Raw genomic sequence first — 21530 nt, 5'->3', positions numbered from 1 at the left:
AAAAGGGAATGGGCTGAGGTTACAAGGAAAAGAGGTAAGAAGCTCTCTCTTCACCAATAAAAGTTTAAGGTACCATTACTTCATCTTGTAAAACAAACAAAAAAGTTGGGGGGGGGCATGGAGGGAACTGCATGCATCCAAACCTCTTGTTCAGTTTGGGCCTGAGTTCTGAGATACTTAATTGTCTCTGTTGAGCAGGAAATTTAGAAAATATTTCAGGAAAGGAGGAGGGAAGAAGATGTGCTAACGAGCAGATGATGAAAGGCATTTGCTTCAAATGTTTCTAAATGGCAACGGTCTTTAATAAAGGGCTGATTGAAAAGGAGCATCTGTTGCTCACCTAGGAACCTGGAAATGTCACAGCGGAGCTAGTTACCAAGCAGTTTTTTCCAAACTGAAGAGATAAGCAGGACCCGATGGGGAACCTAGGTTTGCTGGGAAAACAATTTCAGCAGAACATTTTAGAACATATGTGCTCAAGAGGTTTCTAAAAGGAGTCATCTCCAGGAGCAAGATGTTAAGAATATGGCTGATTTTTCCCATTCCAAGAAAAGCAACAACAACGTGTATTTGCTGTTTCAGATAAGCCACCTGAGCAGGTACCAGATCTCTCTCCCCCTCACTCAGTCCCACTCACTTCCTGTCTGTCTTTCTTTCACGCGCGCACAAAAACACACTCACACACACAGGGGCTTAACTGTGCTGCACAGGATTCATATATATATATATATATATATATATATATATATATATATATATATATATATATGCTATATTTTCAGGTCTGCTTTCATTTCTAACACTGTTTGTTGTTCTGAATGGGGGGGGGGACACAACGTGCACATTAAATGTTACTATTAACAGAAATTCCTTTGCTTGCTCTACACACACACCCCGTTTACTATTCAACCAGTGGTTGAACCACACAGGGACACTATTAAACCACACATGTGTGGTTTACTATTCAACCACACACACCGTTTACTATTCAACCATTCAACCCTCCTGCCCTTGATCCCAGGACCAAATGGGGGAAAGTCCATTGGGGAGGTAGGATGCTGCGCAAAGCCTGAAGTCACATCTGCCTGAACACTCATGTGATGTAAAGACATCAGGTGATGCTCTTTCCAACCATGAAATCTCCAGTTTTTTGGGGACAGTAAGAACACTGACTGACAAGCTTATGTCACAGCTGAGTTTTTTGGAAGGACGTAACACAGCATGTTGTGCAATTTCCACCCACTGCCTTACTCCTAAATCTCTCAGAGATGTCAGCATGTAGCCTGGTGTCTCTAACACACTCATACATACACTTTCGACCATAAACATGTGATGCTGAAGTGTGAGAAACCGGAAATAGTAGCAGAAACAAGAAAACAGGTATGACACATACTGTATAAATAGAGGCTAAAGTGAGCTCTAAAAGATAGTCCCCTGTGCAAGCACCAAACCATTACCGACCCATGGGGCGATGTAACATCATGACATTTTCTTGGCAGACTTTTTGTTATGGGGTGGTTTGTCATTGCCTTCTCCAGTCATCTACACTTTATCCCCAAGCAAGCTAGGTACTCATTTTACTGAACTTGGAAGGGTGGAAGGCTGGCTACCTGAACCCAGTTTCTGCTGGGATCGAACTCAGATTGCAAGCAGAGCTTGGACTGCAGTACTCAGCTTACCACTCTGCACCACAGAGCTTCGAAGCGAGCTCTAGCATGTGTCTTATCCCACAGAATCTCTCTCTTGCAGTACAATTATTCAGATTCTTTTGTAACAAAATATCCCCAACCCTTTACCAAAACAATGAAAGAAATATTTTGCCTCCTATCACAACTAATTTTTCCAAATTGCCATTCTAGGCTTCTATTAGACGTTGCACACTGTAGGTAGGAAAGAAGTCAAAAGGAAAGCAATGACCAATTGACAGGTTAATTTGGAGCTAAATGTAAAACTCATCAGAGTTAACAGGAAATTATATGGTGACTCTGAAAATGCTGCTAGGAGAAAACCATTGATCACAGTTGGAATTCTTATCTTATAATCCTGAATGTACACGTGAGGCAGTGCGGACAAATGGCTAACCATCATAAAGCAGCCCATTTACAGTGGGGAGCAGGGATCATTCAGTAGGTATAATAAGGCAATATGGGATTAACAAGAAAGAGTAATTATTGTTGAGGGTTGCAAAATTAACGTGCACAGAAGAAGCTATTTAAGAGCACAGGAGGGCCTTAGAGAAGGATTAGCAGATATGCTGGGCTTTCAAAGGGGAAGAAAACTTTTGTGACTGTTCAATTGGATTGTTGTTCCTAATGCAGAATCAAATGTAACAGTCCCAAACTATCTGGTCAGTTTCACTTCTGCATGGTATTATTTAAGAAGGAACTATCTTGCTGAGTCAGTCTTGCAATTCTCACATTTCAATAGTGAGCAAAGTGCTAGACTGGCAACTATATATGGACACAAGGCGGCTGATGATCTCAACTTGCAAAGAGGACAGACTGTCAGAAAATGGGATTGTTTCTGGAACAAATGGTATGGCCTAGTCTCCCGGTACCCCAAATATCTATGGACAGTATTATGGAAACACAAGATTTGGCTATGACCATATAATTCAACGTGATTGCAGAGCATACAGTGAAGCCTCCAGCTGGGGGGGGGGGGGAGCAAGCAGTTCAGAGCCGTTTATCCCCCTCTCTCTGTTTTGTTTTGATTGATATCCCATACTCCACTGCAAGCAGACTCAGGGCAGTTAACAACAGTAATAATAACAACAAAACATTCAAAGCAATAAATATAAATTAACATTAAGAACAATGTCTAATACCACTATCAGATGGCAGCTGAAACACTGGAGCAAGTTAATGCACTCCAGAGGATTTTTTCATCAAGTGCAATAATAGATGCCAAAAATAATACAGAGGAGCAGGACAAACCGACAAGAAAGAGAGAGCACAAGGAGAGACCAATCCAGATGGTTACTGCAGCCTCAACCACAGGCCTGGTGGAACAACTCCATTTTGCAGACCCTGCAGTACTGCATGAAATCCCACAGGGACAGGATCTCCACCAGGCCAGTGCACTAAGCAGATATCTTTGAGGCCAGCAATCACCAGTCCCTTAGATATGTTGGCCTCAGACTGCATAGGGCTTTGAAGGTCAAAACCAACACCTTGAATCTAGCACTCCACCTTGAACTAGTACAGAGCACCTGCTGAATGTGCGTTCTTAGTTATGTTCCAGTGAGGACACAAGCTGCTGCATTCTGAACCAGCTGCTGGAGTTTCCAGGTCAGTCTCATGGTTAGCCCTGCATAAAGCAAGTTACGGTAGTCTAGCCTGGAGGTGACCATTGCATGGATCACTGTAGCTAAGTCCAGGGAAGAGTGGAAGGGAATCAGTTGTCTGACTTGATGTAGGTGGAAAAATGCTAGTCAGGCAACGTTTATGATTTGGGCCTCCAAAGAAAGAGAGGCATCGGAAATCACCCCCAGACTCTTCACTGTTGGTGTTAACAGCTCATTATCAAGAGCTGGGAATTGGATCCCTGATTCCACATTCCTCTGGCTCAGGTGCAGGACTTTAGTCTTTGACAGATTTAATTTCAGTCGTCTCTGCTTCAACCAACCATCCACAATCTCCAAAACCTCAGCAAAAATGTCCAGGATGGTATTTTCTCCATCTTTGTGCTGAAGTGCAAAATCATTCAGCAACTGCAGTTGTGGCAGCAGAACAAATTCTGCACATTCAACAAATTCATCCAATCTGAAACAATACCATGCAGTGGGGCAAATCATTGCAAGGGCAAGATATGGTTGGAATGTCAGAATTGCCATATTTCTTCTACAGTCTTGTATTTTTTTCAGTTCTGCAACTGAAAACAGTAAATTTGGATGTTGCTGCATGATCATCCCATGATATAGAATTATAAAAATACTTCATTTAAGGCATTAGAATGTCACTGCTCTCTGAACAATCCATGCATGTGTTGGAATGGTTCATGAATGATAAGAAAGACTGCAGGAACAAAATGACCACATTTGCCTAGCTTCTATAACAAGGAAAGAGAACTGAATCAGTGAAAGAAGATACCCTTAATTTTACGTATCCCAACTCAACATATGCTCATATGTTGGCTATTGGTTGCAAAGCCATCAACGAAGCCAATGTGTACAATATTCAACCAGGAGATCAGATCATCATCTATCAAAATACCAGCCATGTATTTTGCTTAATGAACGTCGGGTCCAAGAAAGCAACCAGTGGATTGTTTCACTGCATCACTGCAATACCAGAAGGAACCTCTACAGTAAACAGCAACTTGAGTGAGTTCCATTGCAATAATGTACCATCCCAGCAGCTTTTGCTTGAACTTCACTCACCCTCTTAATCATCCAAGTTCACCATGTGTTCCCATGCTTATTTATCAAATTTCTAATGGGTCCTCATGGTGGCTTATAAAAAATAAATAGTACCATTAATGCCAAGGACAACAATATCATTAAATCAACAAACATAAACCACAAATTAAAAGATATAGCAGATGGTAAATAAATTAAAAGCGTTTGCCCAACCAGCATCCCAAAACATTGTAGAATAAAAGAAGCTTGCCTCACTTTGTAAACATTATGAAAGTGCCTCCCCATAAAAGAAGGGCTACAGAATTGGTGCTCATCCCTTTTCCCACCAGAAGCTACCTGAACAAAAGCACTGTATGATGCTGGTTCTACCTGAACAAATGCATTGCATGATGCTGGTTTATAAGAATGGAGCTCCAATTCAACAATCAACTATCTGCATCAAATATTGTCAAAACCATGTGACTTGGGATCCCTTGGATTGCTCCACTGGTTGTGGTGCTTTCCTCTGGTATATACTTTCCTTTGAACCTCTTGCACCAGGGGAAAGTGTCACCAACATCAGTATAGGTCCACAGGATCCAACCCTTTGCTGGTTTTAACAAAGGTGCAGGGGGGGTACTACAATGGTGGGGAAATGAAAGCATCACATACATGCAAGTTTTGACAAAGGTCTCATATTTCATCCTGATTAATTTGAATTTGTTCAGCACTGAATTTGACAAAAATCTATGTCACCCATATAAATCCCAGAGCCGGCAGTCTTGAGTTTCAGATGGAGAAATCCACTTGGGTAATGGAACTGAACCCTTTTTCCATATCAGCCACTTTGCTAAATGCTTGTGAATCTCTGAAGGACACAAATATCTCACATTTTGGAGCTGCTGGAGAAAGCTATCATATCATGTGTGGGTTAATATTCCAGCCTCCCTATGTGTTCTTTATTTCCATCCACATAAATAAAACTCACTGGCTTACCAAAATAATTTAGCATGTCAAAGGCAAATGGTTTCCTACTGTGCACTGGATCAATGCACACTTGCAAATACTTTCCACTCTCCACACAGTGGATAGTCAAAAACACACATGGGTGAGAAAAGTTCCAAAGAATGGTAGTTCATGTGCGTAGAAGACATAGGGAAATTATGACTTAAGAATCCTTCATATTAAGGCAGAGAAAGACCCATGAAGGCTATTTCCCCATGATCAGGCCCTCCAAGAGAAATTCTGGATTCCCCAAAGCTTGTTTGTCCATTTCGCAGTGTTGCACAAAAACCAACAGTTGCTCCTTGATGTTGTTTGTGACACTGGAAGAAATCTCTTTGATCATACAAGGCAGTTGTGCAGGATGAGTGGGTGCAGGGACAATGTAGCCTTGATTCAATGTGCCACACCAAACAATCCGGCCACAGGAATAGATCAGACTTTTGACTTGCGACACAGCCAATGGAATTCTTTGTCCTCCAATTGACACTTTGTGCATTTAATGACTACAGTTAGAATTTGATCAAAAGGACTGAGAAACTGGAATTAGGGAGGGATGCCCTCCCCTCCTTTTTAGAGCTGCACCCAATTCTGGGCCAACACATGCAAGATTCTACATGTCCAGTGGCCATTTTCATTACAAGATTACATCTTCTTTTAAAATCATTAAATCTTATCTCCTGTGCCGTTTTTATCTTGTTGATAGATTGTTATATTGTTTTTGAAACTCCCCTACATCATGCAATGTCATCGGGATGGTTCCTATCTGTCCTACCACTCAACTGAGCAAAATATTTATATCCCACCTTTACACTCAGTTCAGTTTGAATCCTTCTCCAATCTAAGAAGCCTCCCTCTAAATTAAGTGGCTCATTCATTGGAAAATGATTGTGTTGTGTCCACCACCCTGACTGTTGGGCTTGGGCACATAGTGCAATACCTCCACACACTGTATTGATGTACACATGATGAGGAAGATACCAAGAGATACCAGGGCAGTAGCCAATTCATGTGTTTTTCCTACATGCTGCTTAATCGAAAGGTTCTACCATCACAAGAAGAGCCCAAAAGCCATGTGAACTCTATGGCAAGGAGCAATAACATGGAAGGCTGTAGTCCACCAAAGAGGGAAAATCATCCCAATCATCCAACTGTTTAAATCTAAAAGTACTTTTCAAACTGAGAAGAGCTATTCCAGAAATTAAATGCCACTTCAAACTGTATTCACAGGTTCAGAGAAACACAAAACCCAACAACAGCAACAAAAATAATTAGAAAAATATAAAGGAATTTTCAGTGACCCTGCTGGAAACAGCCATACAGCTGTTCCCAATTAATACACATCGATGGCTATCATGTGATAAATGCAACAACTGTGTATTCAAGAAACAGCTGCGGTCTGTGGCCATGGTCATCTACCCATGCATCACAATGAGACAATACAGTGCTGAAGTGGTTGAATGGGTTGCGCCATTTCAGACTGTAGGCAGTGGGCACAGGTCTTGTTAAAAAAAGAAAGAAAACAAAAAACCCAAACTCCCTGAAAACACAAAACCAATACAAGAAAGAACTGTTGCCTGCAATGGTTGTTTCATATTTGCAGGGCGTTTTAATGTAGGGAAAGATTCATAAATATGATTCCCATCTGCAGTCTAAAGTGGTATAAGCACAATCATGCTCTTCTCTTCCACTTAAAACAACCCTTCAAACCTGACTCCCCCCTCCCAAGGGCTGGTTTTGGAAGGGCTTCTGTTATTTTCCCATTGTTGGTTTTACATTGTGTTATGATATCATACCGACGATTCAAGGAATTCCCTTAGCCCAAATCCAGACTGCTCTCTTAAAGTGTTTCCTCAGACATATTAGTAATGTAAAAGGAAAGGGGAGAAGCCAAAAGGAGCCAAAGGAACTGGAAGCATCAGGAACCCAAGTATGCTGGTATTTGTGCCCCAAACACTGAGATGTTCACAACTGTCTTGCCAAATTTGGAGTGAGTTCTAGGCCCTAGAGGAACCAGGAGGTCACCCAGAGAGAGCAGAATGCTCAAGATTGACAAGGAAGATTGGAGGAGCTTCAAAGTCCTGGGCAGCAATCCAGACTATCAAGTGATAGAACCTCTCTCTTGATCTTAGTTGCAGGCATGAAAAGGAGACATCCTAACCTTAATCAGCAATCCCCTTAGACAAAAATGGCCAAGGCAGGGAAAGGTACATTTTGGCCTCCTTAGCCCTCAAATGCCTGATTAACAGTTCCTCTACAGCAATGCTGAGGCAGAGGCCCACAAACTGTTCCAAAGCCATGCATTCAGCCAACAGACTAAGCACAAATACAACGTGCATGGTGCAGACATTCTGTTACCCATGCACAGCCATGGCTTTATTTGCATGCCATACAATTAACATTTCCATTATCCATCTTCTCCCAACACCCACCTTTTTTGACAAATTATTACATGCCACTGAGTTCTACCAACAGACCTACAGACCAACCTGAAACAATGAGATGATGTTCTAATGTAGCTGTACAGCATGTCATTTTCATCTGGGCAGAATCAAAATGGCTGCTTCCTGAGCAGATGTTTGTACCACCTTGCTTTAGAGTCAGGGCTGAATTGCCAGAAAATAACCCAGGATTCCCTGGAACTCCCCTCCACCCCCAATGTGCCCAGACAGGATCATTCTAAAGAGTCACTTGTATGTTAAATAACATTTTCAGAGTCATGGATTTCAGGGAAATTATCCCATAATAGATTGGAGGAACTCTTGAACATCTTTAATGGAACCCCTATACACTGCAAGGATTCCACAGTATGTTCTAAGCCACTTATGGTTGGATTCTGCAGATTCATTCCACAAACAGCAACACTTCCAGCAAACTACTTGTGCCAGGGAAAAGTGCTGCCCTTCTTAGAACTCATCTGCAGCATCCAACCTATAGTCCATTCATGTAAGAGTAATGGTTGAGTCTAGTGAACCTGATCTATGCTCCATCTGAGTAGACTATGCAGTCAAGAAGACACTGAACCCTCCTGACAAATGAACATCACAGTAATGATGGGACAAGTCGTCTTTTTGGGAAGCTTATTTCTTTTTTGAAAAAAATGAGGCAACTTGTTGCACACCAATAATGTTCTAATTGGAAAAAAACCCCTCCAGATAGAGTTCTGAGGAACTCTGAAATTCAGTTTGAAAACTACATCTGCAAGGAATGCTCTAGGCAGACACTGGAACTTGACTGACTGAAAGAATTAAGGAACTCCAGGCATATTTCAGTATTGAAGCAACCACATGCCTGCTTAATTAAGCAATCATGAAGATTAATCTCTACATTAAGTCAGGGATGTGTCCATGTGACTGATGCTCACAATGATCCATGGGCAGATATAGCAAAATGCAAAGCAATACGGTGGAAAGAAAACTGCGCCGATAATGTCTGCTCCAGACACCTGACATTCATGGTACATGTGGAATCCCTCTTGGGTCTCATATCACTAATACGGAAGGTGTACATTCTTTGACTAACAAGGGAGTAGATTTTAAACCCAAATATTACTTAGGCCCAAACATTATGCAATCAGTTTTCAAAAGGGCCATGGATGACGAAGATGGAGAATCAAGAAGCTTAGATACACACTGCACACACCACATGAAAAGTGGCCCAGTGTAACCCAGGCTTTTGAGGATTTTAAATATCCTCCAGAAACAGACAGATAAACCTGAAGGGAGTCCTAGACAAACACAAAAAGAAATGAGAGCCCCAGCCAGCCTTTCTCCGTCTATCTTTTTATCTCTGCACAACTCATCTCTAAATTAGTAACTCCTTAGTCAAGCAGATGACACCCAGCTGTATTTTCTGTTAGACAACCAGTCGGCCGCTGTCCTGTCATCTTTGACTGAGGGATTGGAGGCCATGGGGGGCTGGCTAAGAAACAGCAGGTTAAGCTGAATCTGGAGCAGGGCTGGAATTGGAGCATAGATCACTGGCCCTTGATGGGGCACTATTAACACCAGTGCCATCTGTCAAGAGTCTGAAAGTGACACTGGTACCTCCCTCTCAATGGAAACCCAGGCCACACACATTGCCAAGGTGGCATTTTTTTCATTGACAAGCTGGGCAATTGGCTTCCCTCCTGTCTCACTATGATCTGGCCACAGTAATCCATGATGGTCACCTCCATCATGGATTACATTTTTGACTCTGGGGTGACATTGCTTTCACAAGGTTTTCACGGCACACTTTTTATGGCACACTTTTTGCCATTGCCTTCCCCAGTCATCTACACTCCCCTCCCCGCCCCCCGCAAGCTGGGAACTCATTTTACCGACCTCGGAAGGATGGAAGGCTGAGTCAACCTAGAGCCAGCTACCTGAACCAGCTTCCGCTGGGATAGAACTTAAGGTCATGAGCAGAGAGCTCCGGCTGCAGCACTGCAGCTTTACCACTCTGCGCCACGGGGCTCTTATTAGTAGGATGCTATTGGGGTTCATAATGAGCTTTTAGCTTAATAGGGTTTACATGTATGTTACTGTCTGGTGCCAGCCAGGATGGGGAGATTCATTAAATCAAAATAATAATAATACCTAATTTTTTCTAGTGGTAAAGGGAAGAAGAAGCAATGGCTGTTAACTAGAAAAGGAGAAAGAAGATAGGCAGATGTAAACGACTGAGGGATATAGAAAGGTTGCCAGGGGCTCTGGCCACCCTGTCTGTTTGCTTATAATCCCCTCCAGTTTTCTCTGCCTGTTTCTGGGGGAGCTTGAGAACCATCAACAACAGGAGACTGGCTTCCACAGGACCACTTTTCATGTGATGGGCCGGATCCCCATTGTTTATTTCCACATGCACAAGAGCCTTTGCACAGATTACTCTTTGCTATCTGCTTGCACTAAGTGAAAGTGATTCTACCCCCACTGTCCTTTCTGCAGGCATAAACCACAGCACAAGGTATTTGTTCTGATATGATTTCAAAAACAAATTCAATTAACTTGTGCAAAGCATCGGGTGTACATTCTGTTACTACAGATGCACACAGTTATTTCATTTGCAATTGCTATGCGTTGCTGCAGCCATTGCGTTACCACTTGCACAAATGAAACTATGCTAAGTACGTTTCCTTTCTTCTGGCACACCACTGGATCCAATCCAATGAGCAGGCTCAGTAGATGGTTCAATCATTTGCCAGCAGTCAAGTAATTTCCTATGGTGATGGAGGAATATGACACTCACAACCCTCTGCAGATGATGTAGAGGTGAGGCAGCTGCCAGGGCCATGGATTCTGCCAGGGCCCACTGCTGCTGACTCCCCACTCATGCATCTCCTCTGATGCCTGCCATCACACTGTCCACTGCCTGTTTGTGAGCGTTTTGTCACCTGTGCTCCCAGCCTGCATACACCGCTGAGCTCTGCTGGAGAAGGCATGTGGATGGTGCACAAAACATCAATGTTCCTGTTAGCCATGGCACCCACCCTCATTGCACCCACTCTCCCATCAGGGAACAGGTGTGCAGGCAGTGTGGGCAACTGACTACAGATGGTGAGAGAGCTTGTGAGTGGGAAGGATGCACAGGCAAGAGAGTCACATGGGTGGGCGGGCAAAGACGGCGCCTAATAGTGGACATGTGGGGCCCAGGCACTCTCTCTCCGGGGCCTCCCAAAAACTGGAGTCAGCCCTGTGTAGAGGCATTAGGTGTATAAAATATACATGGTGACAATAAACATGGCAGCTGTAATTTGCATGTGACTAGTTCTCAAGACCCTTTCTTACACACCCAGGGAAATGTTTATTGCCACTTTGGGGTCAGTCAGCAATTTTTCTCCAGGCCAGCTTGGCAAGGGATCCTGGAGGTTTTTGCCACCTTCTGGGCATGGAGCAAGGGTCACTGGGGGTGTATGTGTGTGGAGGAGGTATTTGTGAAGTAACTTCGTTGTGCAGGGGGTTGGACTAGATGACCCTGAATATCCCTTCCAACTCTGGGATTCTATGTTTCTATGACTATGGTGGCTGCAGTCTGCATATACAGAAATCACAATGAATACATCCACAAGACTCCCCACTGGGTTGCAGCCCAATAACAATATGGAAGTGGAAAGTGCCTTCAAGTCACAGCCAATTTATGGAGACCCTACAGGGTTTTCAAGGCAAGCGATATTAAGAGGTGGTTAGCCATCACCTGCCTCTTGGTGGTCTCCCATCAAACTACCACTCAGGCCAATTCTACTAGGTTTTGAGATCTTAAAAGATCAGACTGGTGTGGGCCATCCAACAATCTACACTTCCACAAATAATTGTGCAAAGGCTGCTGAGAATTAAACTCTTGAGACAATTTTTAGTTTGCCAGTGGTGCAGACATGCAAAAGGCATGTTCAAAATCCTGCCTGTTAAAAATAAAATACAAAAGAACTGCAGCGTTTTCCCCACATCATTCCCAAAGATGCTATGCAGCACCTTATTGCCCAAGTATACAATCTGGATCATGGTCTTTATTAATCCTCACAAATACTTTGCGGCAGTCCCTTCTCTCTGACTTACAAACACAGACCGGTTTCTGAGAGGACCACTGGCTACTCTTTTGACAAGTGATTGTTTTCTGTCCTTTCAGTTCAAATGCAGGCTCGCATTCGAATGTCAACGTGTCCCCGTGGCGAAACGTCAACCCTTCTCTCTTGCCATAGGCCGGGACTCCTGGATCTCCGCAACCACCCTGGTCGATTTCTGAAAAAAACAAAAAGAAAGACAAGAACAGACGTGGGGGAACAGACGCAGAGTATGGCACGGCAGGAATAACATGCCGCCCTCTGCAGGCATACATTTGTAAAAACAACCGCAATGCTAGTAACATTCTCAAATGCCTAACAAGATAAAAGCATGTGTTCTTTTTAAATTATTATTTCAATGACCTCACAGAACACCTGCAAGCATCAATCTGCCCATGACCTTGTCAGCCTCCATCATCTGTCTCTGCACAGGAAGGTGGGTATAAACCCCAGTTCAACATCTTGCCCCACGATGCTCCCTTTCTGGGGAACTGGGGAGGGGGAAACGTGGGCCAGGGAGGAAGTGGCTCTGTGCCTCTGGTAGCCAACCTTGTATGGGCACCAAGAACGTGCAGCTTGACAGAAAGTATGTAGATACAGCATGTTAGCTGCCATGCTGCCCTCCTGGTTACAAAAAACACCCCCTCAACCAAGCAAAACCCTCTAGACTTCCAGATTTTAGTTTACACTAATACCATAAATAAGAAACTAATTCTGAAGCAAGGCTACTCAAACTGCTCTTTGGAATAAATGAAGCTGGGGGCAACACCAGTCCTGTACCCAGACTGCTACCTTGCTTTTATGGTACAGCACACATAAAGAAATAAAATAAAAAATAAAGTCTGACCTCTGGTATCCTCAGCCAACATCACTGCTCTCCTCCCCCCTTGCCAGCCCTTTTCACTCGCTAAGACTCATAAAGCTTTCTGGTACGAATACTGAAAAGGGTAGATAATTTTTTTTAAAAACACATTTTCATTAAATGTTCCAGTCTCATATGATTCCGTGCACCTCTTTAACTGGAACATTCTTTATGCATGCAAACGGGGGAGGGACGGAGGGAGAGAGAGAGAGAGAGAGAGAGAGAGAGAGATTCACGTTTAAAGGTATCCAGATATTCAGTCTGAGATACGTTATACTTCCTGGACAGTATTACGGTGCAGGAATGGGATATATATTTCATTTTATGGACACAGCCATCTGAAGTAAGCTGTCTTTAAAAAGCTACTTTGCTAAGAAAACATTTGAAGGCTCAGAGACCTCTGGAGCATGAAAATCAGTGGGGCATCAAGAGCAGACAGAATGTGAAACTGAGCTGAGTTTCTTGGGCTACACTTAACAGGGACATACAGTTAGGAAGAAAGGAGAGAGACCATCTTGCCTCAGTTTTAAACAAATGGCTGTGTGAATTGGCCTTTAAGGATATCTCCATCACCGGTGATCAAGCTGTTTCCTCTTCCGTCCATATCCCAACCTTTACCTACCTACGCTGGGCCAACAGTATCCAACCTTCCCTTATCCCACTGCCTGCTGGCAACCCCAGCCCTGTTTTTTTCTCCCTGGCTGATTTCGCACTTACCTTTTACTGGCGCGACCACCCTCCTCACGCCGGCGGATCTGCAGGGATTTCGCACCAGAAGCGCCGGCGCAGCCAAAAGAGCCGGCAACTTCTGTCGCGGAGCCAGCTCAAACGGAAACCGCCAAGAAGCAGGAAAACGTTTGAGCTGGCTCCGCGACGGAAGTTGCCGGCTCTTTTGGCTGCGCCGGCGCTTCTGGTGCGAAATCCCTGCAGATCCGCCGGCGTGAGGAGGGTGGTCGCGCCAGTAAAAGGTAAGTGCGAAATCAGCCCCTGTCTTGTTCACCTAATGTAAAAGGGGCCATCTCAAAACACCTGGCTTCCTAGCCAGCACCTTGCACACTGCCAACACTAAAGAAAATGTCTAACAGTAGCAGCAACAGGAAGAGATTAATCAAAGAGCCTGTTGTGTTGAAGGACTGGGATGGAAAACTGGGGGAGGTGGGCGGCAGTATTGGTCACTGAAGAACTGAAACTAAGCTGTTCAATGCATTTCTCAAACCAAGGTGACAGCATTTTTTTATTTTTCTGCAGAGATATACAGCCAGAGAGAGATTAACACCATTTGGAATCCAAGAATTCTATGTGTGTGCAATTTCCCCCCATTATCTGCTTCCACACCATTTCATTTCTAAAGGATTCTGCTCTTCCTGTTGCTAATAGCACCAGGATGCTCTCCCTTTAATGCCTTCTTCAGCGCTTTGGTGTTATTAATCTATGTTGCTTTCTTCTCATCTACCACTTTCTCGGGCTTTCTTTTTAACATCATCCTCTCCCTCTCTTTTAATGTTCTTCTTGGCTGTTCAATTTCTGATGCCAAACTGGAAACTTCTTTTGTGACACTTTTCCTTACAGAGATTATATAACCCAAGATTTGCATTAATCTATCCAGGACATTGATGAACAGCAACATGATTCTCTCTCTGCTAAACTATCTCTGGAGGAAAAAACCACACGCTCTGATAGAGGTTAGCTTCTTGCAGCCAAATAAGGCACCATGGAGGGGAGAGAGACAGAAATGGTTGCCTCTCTCTCTCTCTGGCCTCTGATGATCTATAATCTGTGAAGACCAGTTCAAAGGAAAAAGACTGACTTTTCTGATGAACCCCTGCCACACCATTAAAAACAAACAAAAATGCTTAGGGCAGAAATATACTATTGAACACAGTGAAATTACTAGCAGGAACCAAGACTGAACATGCTTTCTATCTTCAGGGTATCATTAATGAATGCCCTGAAAAAACAATTATGTACTGCAGAGGATTATGGGATTTGTAGGGCACAGGTCACATTCGCACAGGGACTTGCAGGCCTGTTGGGATTTGAAGTTGACTCCTATGGATTGAGTGAGAGACCTAGAACATGCCCACCGATTCCCTTTGTGGCTGCACGCTACAGTGAGAGATCAGCCATTGGGCGCATGTTCCAGGGACGCTTTGTTTGCCACTGAAGAACCCTGAAGAACTCAGCTGGAAAGCATAATTCTGGGCAACAAAACTGGCAGGCTTCTCCCCCTCCCCATTCTTCATGCATTATGGCATCCACCGTGGGAAGTACATTCACCTTTCAAAGTGCAGAAAGAGAGTGTGTCAAAACAACACTTAATAGCTTTATGTAACATAAAGGAAGTAAGTGCAGTTGTCTACAAATTTAGAGACAAATTTCAGTACAGCAGGTAGGATTTCCCATCTGGCAGTGGCTATTAATAGCTGCACACCTGAAAAATAGATCTGTTGCATTTCTTCAAACTTTATTTCTCACTCTGTCCTAAAATACACATACGTGCACAGGCACACAACACAACCCAGCTCTCTGAAGCAGCCTTCCTTGAACCTGCCCCCCCCCCCCCCGAAATCTCATATCAACACCATGATAATGATGGCAGCCGCCTAGAAATTAGCCTAGATGTGTCAAAAAGTTTCTTCCAGCTGCAGCGTAATAGGGCCCAGGGGCCCCAGCAGTTCTGCTCAAAGGTTCTCAAGGTGGAAAGACTGGAAAAGGCTTCCAAGGGAAACTGCAGAGAACTGCCACCAGTTAAAGGAACCTGGACTGGATTAATAAAAAACAGCTTTGTATGCTCATAAAAAAGTGTCTTTTGTGAGAGCTTTTGACCTGGCAGGAACACAAAAGAAGCATGTCCACTTTAATTACCATCCTTGCAGCTCACAATACAGAATAATTTGAATTGCGGGTAGAGATTATTGCAGCTAGAAAACCATCACCCAAATTCCTGCAAGATCCTGTTCATATCAGACCTCTCCCTATGGTTACCAGGCTTGCAACCAGTGGGAGGGGCTGGGGGCAGGGACACGGCGAGGCTGTGCAACATTGGTGATGCTGCTAGGTCACTTTTGGGGTTTCCCCGGAAACGATGTACTCTACTGCAGTTTCTGACAATTCCTAGAACTACCCTATGTCATTTCTGGGTTCTCCCCAAGAGTGACAGAGAAATAATGATGTTACTGTTGTTGTTTTTAAATCCTCCCTCATTGCTGCCAGAGGGAGACTTCCCACCATAGCAGGTGGCCTGACAACCCTACCCCCCCCTTTAAATACATGTTAGCCAGCCCCAGCTTGCCACAGACCAGCACCAGGAATTAGTGGCACACTTAGGTTATTTTTGACTGCAGACTGCATGGTTTTAGGGGGCTGCCTTCTACATTAATGCCTGGTATTCTTAAAACTACTGTTCCCAGAATGCACTGGGTGAAAGGAAGAACAAAAAGCTGAGTGTGCAGAGGTCATCTATCTCTAGGTATAGCTTAGGGCTAGTGGGGGGTGGTGACTGTTGAGCCAGGAGCCCGGGATATTCACCTCAAAGTCCATTCCTGTCGTCACCACCCATGCCTTGACTGCCTGCCTAATGGATTTCAAATCTTTAAAGAATAAAAGCGCTCACACAACAGCATCTTACTTTCAACTTTGCATACTCATCAAGTTTGCAAACTATATGCAGAAATGGTACCCCTCCCTCCCACTGCTACCTCCCAGGAGGGCCTATATGAAGGCCTAGATAATTCTGACCATCGCAGCATCTAAGCTGGCACTCCACCACTGCAAGTATTGTTAGGCAGGTCTCTGCCACTGTAGGGCTGGCACTTTAACATCAGCTGCCTGGTATTAGTTCATAGTGGGAGGAAGCCAGCAAGACTTCTAAGAATGTGGTGAGAAACAGCAGCCAAACTGCGCATGTACCTTGGGAGCATGGGAGAGCTGCTTCCAAACTGCAGAGGGTCAGTACCAGAGGCTGGCAGGGTCAGGCATTTGATGTCAACTGGACAAAAAACAAACTAGCATTCTAAACCCAGCTTCTAGTAGAACTGAATTAGTCTAGACACAAGAAGGGCTTTTCCTTTCCAGAAGAGAGAAACTGAACACTTCAAGAGTCAACTGTAGCAGTAAAGGGTCTTCTGAGATATTCTCTTCACCTAGGCTTCACAATCCCCAGGTCCCAGAGGGGGATCCCCTGGTTTTACAGGCTTCCCCCCTCCCCCAGCCAGCTGGCCGGCGGGGGAAGCTCCACCCCCACAGCCATTATGCACCTCCAGGAACGATTCCCATAGGGAATGATGGGGAATTGATCCGCGGGTGTCAGGGGCTCTGGGAAGGCTGTTTTTTGAGGTAGAGGTGCCAAATTTTCCGTATAGCATCTAGTGCCTCTCCCCAAAATACCTCCCAAGTTTCAAAAGGATTGGACCAGGGGGTCCAATTCTATGAGCCCCAAAAGAAGGTGCCCCTATCCTTCATGATTTTCTATGGAAGGAAGGCATTCTAAAAGGTGTGCTGTCCCTTTAAATGTGATAGCCAGAACTCCCTTGGAGTTCAATTATGCTTGTCACACCCTTGCTCCTGGCTCCGCCCCAAATGTCTCCTGGCTCCACCCCAAAGTCTCCTGGCTCCACCCCCAAAGTCCCCAGATATTTCTTGAATTGGACTTGGCAACCCTATCTTCACCCCCATACGCCACTCCACGTGAGCTGTGCACTTGGCATGGAAAAGGGCTTGGCCCTCCAGGACCAAATAACCAATGCTAGGGTTGCCGACTCCAGGGTGGGAAATTCCTAAACATTTGGGGGTGGAACTTGGGGCCAGGTGGGCTTTGAGGAAGAAATAGAGCTCCACAGGGTATGATGCCATAGAGCCCTCCCTCCAAAGTAGCCATTTTCTCCAGGACAACTTATCTCTGGGATCTGTGGATCAGTTTTAATTCCAGGAGATCTCCAGGCTCCACCTGGATGTTGGCTACTCTACCAAGGGCCAAAGCTGCCATTCAGGTATGTTTCCTCCAGAAATATAACATTGTCCATAAATGCTAGCAAATCAGCTACAGTCACTAAATGCTTCTCCTGAAAGCAAGGATAAAGTGAGTATTTTATTGCTGAGAAGACCATCCCTTTTTTCAATGTTCAGTGTGGAATCACCCAACTGAATATACCCCTTCGGCTGTGTTTGTGCCACCAGATCACTAGCAATGGAGGCAAGCTAACCTTCAATTAATTCAAACACCTTGACCCTCAGCCTTCCAACACCAGACCCTCAGGGTCTATTTTCAAAAACTTATTGCTACTGAGCTTTCAATATGATGGAGCTAAGGCTCACAAACCTTGAACTAATAATTGGCTAGGAAAGAGGGAAGCAAAGCATATGCAAAGGATCTTTCCCTCACCCCTGAGCAAAACTTATTCGAGTCATCTCTTAATTTTGCTTGAAGTGAAATTTTCAACTAGAACCATCTGGGCAGCACTGGATATGAATGGTGAAACAATTGTGGGGTAAATCCAGGTGGGCAGCTGTGTTGATCTGAAGCAGTAGGACAAAGTTTGAGTCCAGGGGCACCATTAAAACTCACACAGTTTGATTCAAGGTACGAGCTTTCGTGTGCATGAACACTTCCGCAGATACATTGAAATGGAAGGTAATAGCTCAAATATATAAGCAGAGGCTGGCCAGCAAATCAGCATGCAACATGATGAAGATGCTTTAAGATATGTGAACACAAAACAGGAATAACAAGCTAAGTTTATATGGTCAACATTTGTTTGGATTTAATTACGGGGGAAAACAGTGAAGCAATAAATATGTCAAAATAGGAGATAAATGTGTAAAAGTATCCTTCTTAATTGTGGACAGACAAGAGTTTAACCAAAACTCTGTTATATAAACTTAGCATGTTATTCCTGTTTTGTATTTCTGTATCTTAAAACATCTTCATCAGGGCTTTTGTTTTGAGCAGGAATGCAGTCCTGGCTGGCTTGGCATGAGGGGGTGTGGCCTAATGAGTTCCTGCTGGGCTTTTTCTACAAAAAAAGACCTGTATGAAACAACGGTGATGCCAGGAGGTGTGGTCTACTATGCAAATGAGTTCCTTCCTGCTGTGCTTTTTCTACCCCAAAAGCTCTGATCTTCATCATGTTGCATGCTAATTTGCTGCTTATATATTTGAACTATTACCTTCCATTTCAGTGTATCTGTGGAAATGTGTATGCACATGAAAGCTCATATCTTGAATAAAGCTTTTTTTGACTTAAAGGTGTCTCTGAACTCAAATTTTGTTCTATTGTAGGGTAAGGCTATAGTTGAAAGCTGCCAGCAGACCTTACACATCTGAGATTGGGGCTTCCAGATCAAGGGGGCCCAGCTGGTAGGTAGCCATGAGCCCTGGACTGTCTCATTTTGCAAATTAAGGACTGCTTGGGAAGTGGGGAAGGGGGAATTTAGCAAACACAAACTCCAGATGGCTGGGGCAAAATGTCAAGCGGTAACTTGAAATCTTGCTCCTTTTTAGACTTCACTCCATTAAGCTCTGAAGTCGTTAGGAGGGGTCAATAACAGTCAGTCAGCAGGAGCGACAGAAAACGAGGGGAGGGGGGAAGTATAGGGAGAGAAGTACATTAAAAATAAACATCCCTTGAATATTCGGCAAACATCCATTACAAAGGTCAGTGAACTCATAAAGCTGTTTCAGCATAGAAGCGAAGGGGAGAAAAGAAGAAATATATAGCACTCAGAGAAAACAATTTGTTCTGACCTATTTCTTTTTGAAAACTATACATGGAGAGCAGCTGCTACTGCAGAAGACCCCGCAGATACAAGTAGCCTTACACCTGATTAAGGGCACAATTCTGTTTGTTGTGCCTGCTGCAAAAAAGCCACCTAATCACAGAAGGAAACAGTGGAAGTGCGCAAACAAGATACATCTGAATGAGCTTGGATTCTGATGCTGATCATGCATGGCATGTTTAGAAGCTGAAACTCATCTATGACTGGTCCACCCCACCCCACCTACCACCCCCTGGCCATTTGAGTTTACAGGCATCCTGGTTCTAAAAGACCTGCATTGGCAGCTTCGGTTTCCATACTAAATTCCAGCATCCAAAGGATTTTGACTTCCAGGCCCTACATGGACCAAATCTTGCATCTCTGAAAAATGACTTCTCCCTTATGCTTGGGCTCTTCCCTGCATTGAGACGACTTCTGACACCCCTCTGCCCCACTGTGGTAAGCATGGTCCACTTAAAGGAAGGCATCCTTGAGGGGGAAATTTACCTGCCATCCTCCTTTCTGGTCTTTATACATCAAGTGCCAACTCCCCCTCCCCCGGAAGCTTTTAATTAAATTCTCTTTAGAGCTTGAATGTCCAGTTTTTAATCCTTGCAATTATTTCTTTGAGTGATTCTTGTCTTGTTATATGGTGAGCCTTATCACTTTTCTTGCTCATTCTGCTTTAATTTTGTATTTTATTGTGAGATGATCCAGAAAAAAATATCTAACCATCTTTAATGCATCACCTGAAAGTTTCTCAGTTGCCATTTGAAGATGTTTGTTTCAGTTGCCCTTAAGTTATAACAGCAACACTAACGTGTATTGACACACATTGGCAGGTTTCTGGTGTACCTCTCAGCAGCTGGAATTACCATTTTGCTTTCAGGAACATTTTGATTTTTAAAAGCAGCAACATGGGAATCTTTCCCCTGCCCTAAAAAAAATCACAAATGAAACATGTTTACTGGCTGGAATGCTGTCTGAATATCTTTTGCAGCGTCATCCCCTGGAGACCTAGCTGCATACAACTCCTGCTCTCTTACATTCTTATTTCTTAAAGGTAAATAAGACAAAGGTGAATTTGCTAAGAATAACTGTAGCTTAAAGCTGGAAGCTTGGCCTCTATGTTTGCTTCAGTGTTCTTTAAAACGTTGAAAGGGGATTTGATTTTTGATTTTTTTTTACAAGAGTCAATATGTGTAATGGGAAAAAGGAAGAGGGTAGGAGACACAAACACTAGGCATCTTGATAAGTCCTAGAGGCCAAGAATATAAGGAGAGGACAGTTAGCTAAATAACACAAGAATCAATGAAAGAAAGAAAGGTATTCAGTAAAGGGCAACATGCAAGGTGAGAGTCAAGGGAAGAGCTTGGGGGAAAACTATCATAGGGATGCCAGCCTTCCCAAAGGAGCAAGATTTGTTTGCGGCACAGCTAGTGGACAGTAAGATGAGAGGGGCCCTAAGTTTACAGGCTTATGAAGCAGAAGTGAATATGCCATAATGGGAAAGAAGGAACCTGTGAGAAAACAGATAAAACAGACAGTGAAGAGCAGGGGCACCCAAGGACAGCCAGTGCATAGAAGCAGAGAAAATGGTAAACTTGGAAGGAAATCCTGACCCACAGATCTCACTGGGAGACTTTGGGACAATCTCAATTCCAGGGTTTAGGATGATCTCCAATCCGGGGTATTTACAGGCACTTCTCCATGTGCCTATTACGTGCTTCAGGAAAGTAGGCAGAACCAGTGACTTCATAAAAATACTTTCCACTTGTAATACTTTCCTTACCAGTCACTGAAGAAGGATCCAGAATCCTTTAAACAGGACGCAGAGATCAGCTACAAGGTGGTGGAGGTTACGGAGCACCAGAGCAGTGGAGCACTCTTTCTCTCCCTTGCTAGGTCTCTATGAACTTGATTCTTCCTTCCTCACATTGGCAGTCATCTTCTGTCTGTATGTGATTCCCCCTCTTGGACTTCTCTTCTGTATTTGTTTGCTTATATTCCCCGTCCCTTTCTTCTTGTGTGTGTATGTG

General features: G+C 43.9%; 1 protein-coding gene across 2 annotated transcripts in view; it reads right to left on the bottom strand.

Annotated features, from left to right (window-relative positions):
- The window catches only part of CSMD2 (CUB and Sushi multiple domains 2), an 831733-nt gene that overhangs the window by 274139 nt on the left and 536064 nt on the right, over positions 1-21530 (bottom strand). The window contains exon 13 of one of the 2 annotated variants that reach the window (XM_060257873.1): positions 11872-12054. The exons of the other annotated variant lie outside the window; for it this stretch is intronic. Coding sequence (XP_060113856.1) covers positions 11872-12054 — 183 coding nt within the window. The remainder of the gene's footprint in view (positions 1-11871; positions 12055-21530) is intronic. 2 annotated transcript variants of the gene reach the window in all.

The sequence above is a fragment of the Heteronotia binoei genome, chromosome 17 (assembly GCF_032191835.1).
Source record: "Heteronotia binoei isolate CCM8104 ecotype False Entrance Well chromosome 17, APGP_CSIRO_Hbin_v1, whole genome shotgun sequence".
Taxonomy (NCBI): Eukaryota; Metazoa; Chordata; class Lepidosauria; order Squamata; family Gekkonidae; genus Heteronotia; species Heteronotia binoei.
Note: the sequence above shows the minus strand (reverse complement) of the source record. Positions and strands in the feature narration are given on the sequence as shown.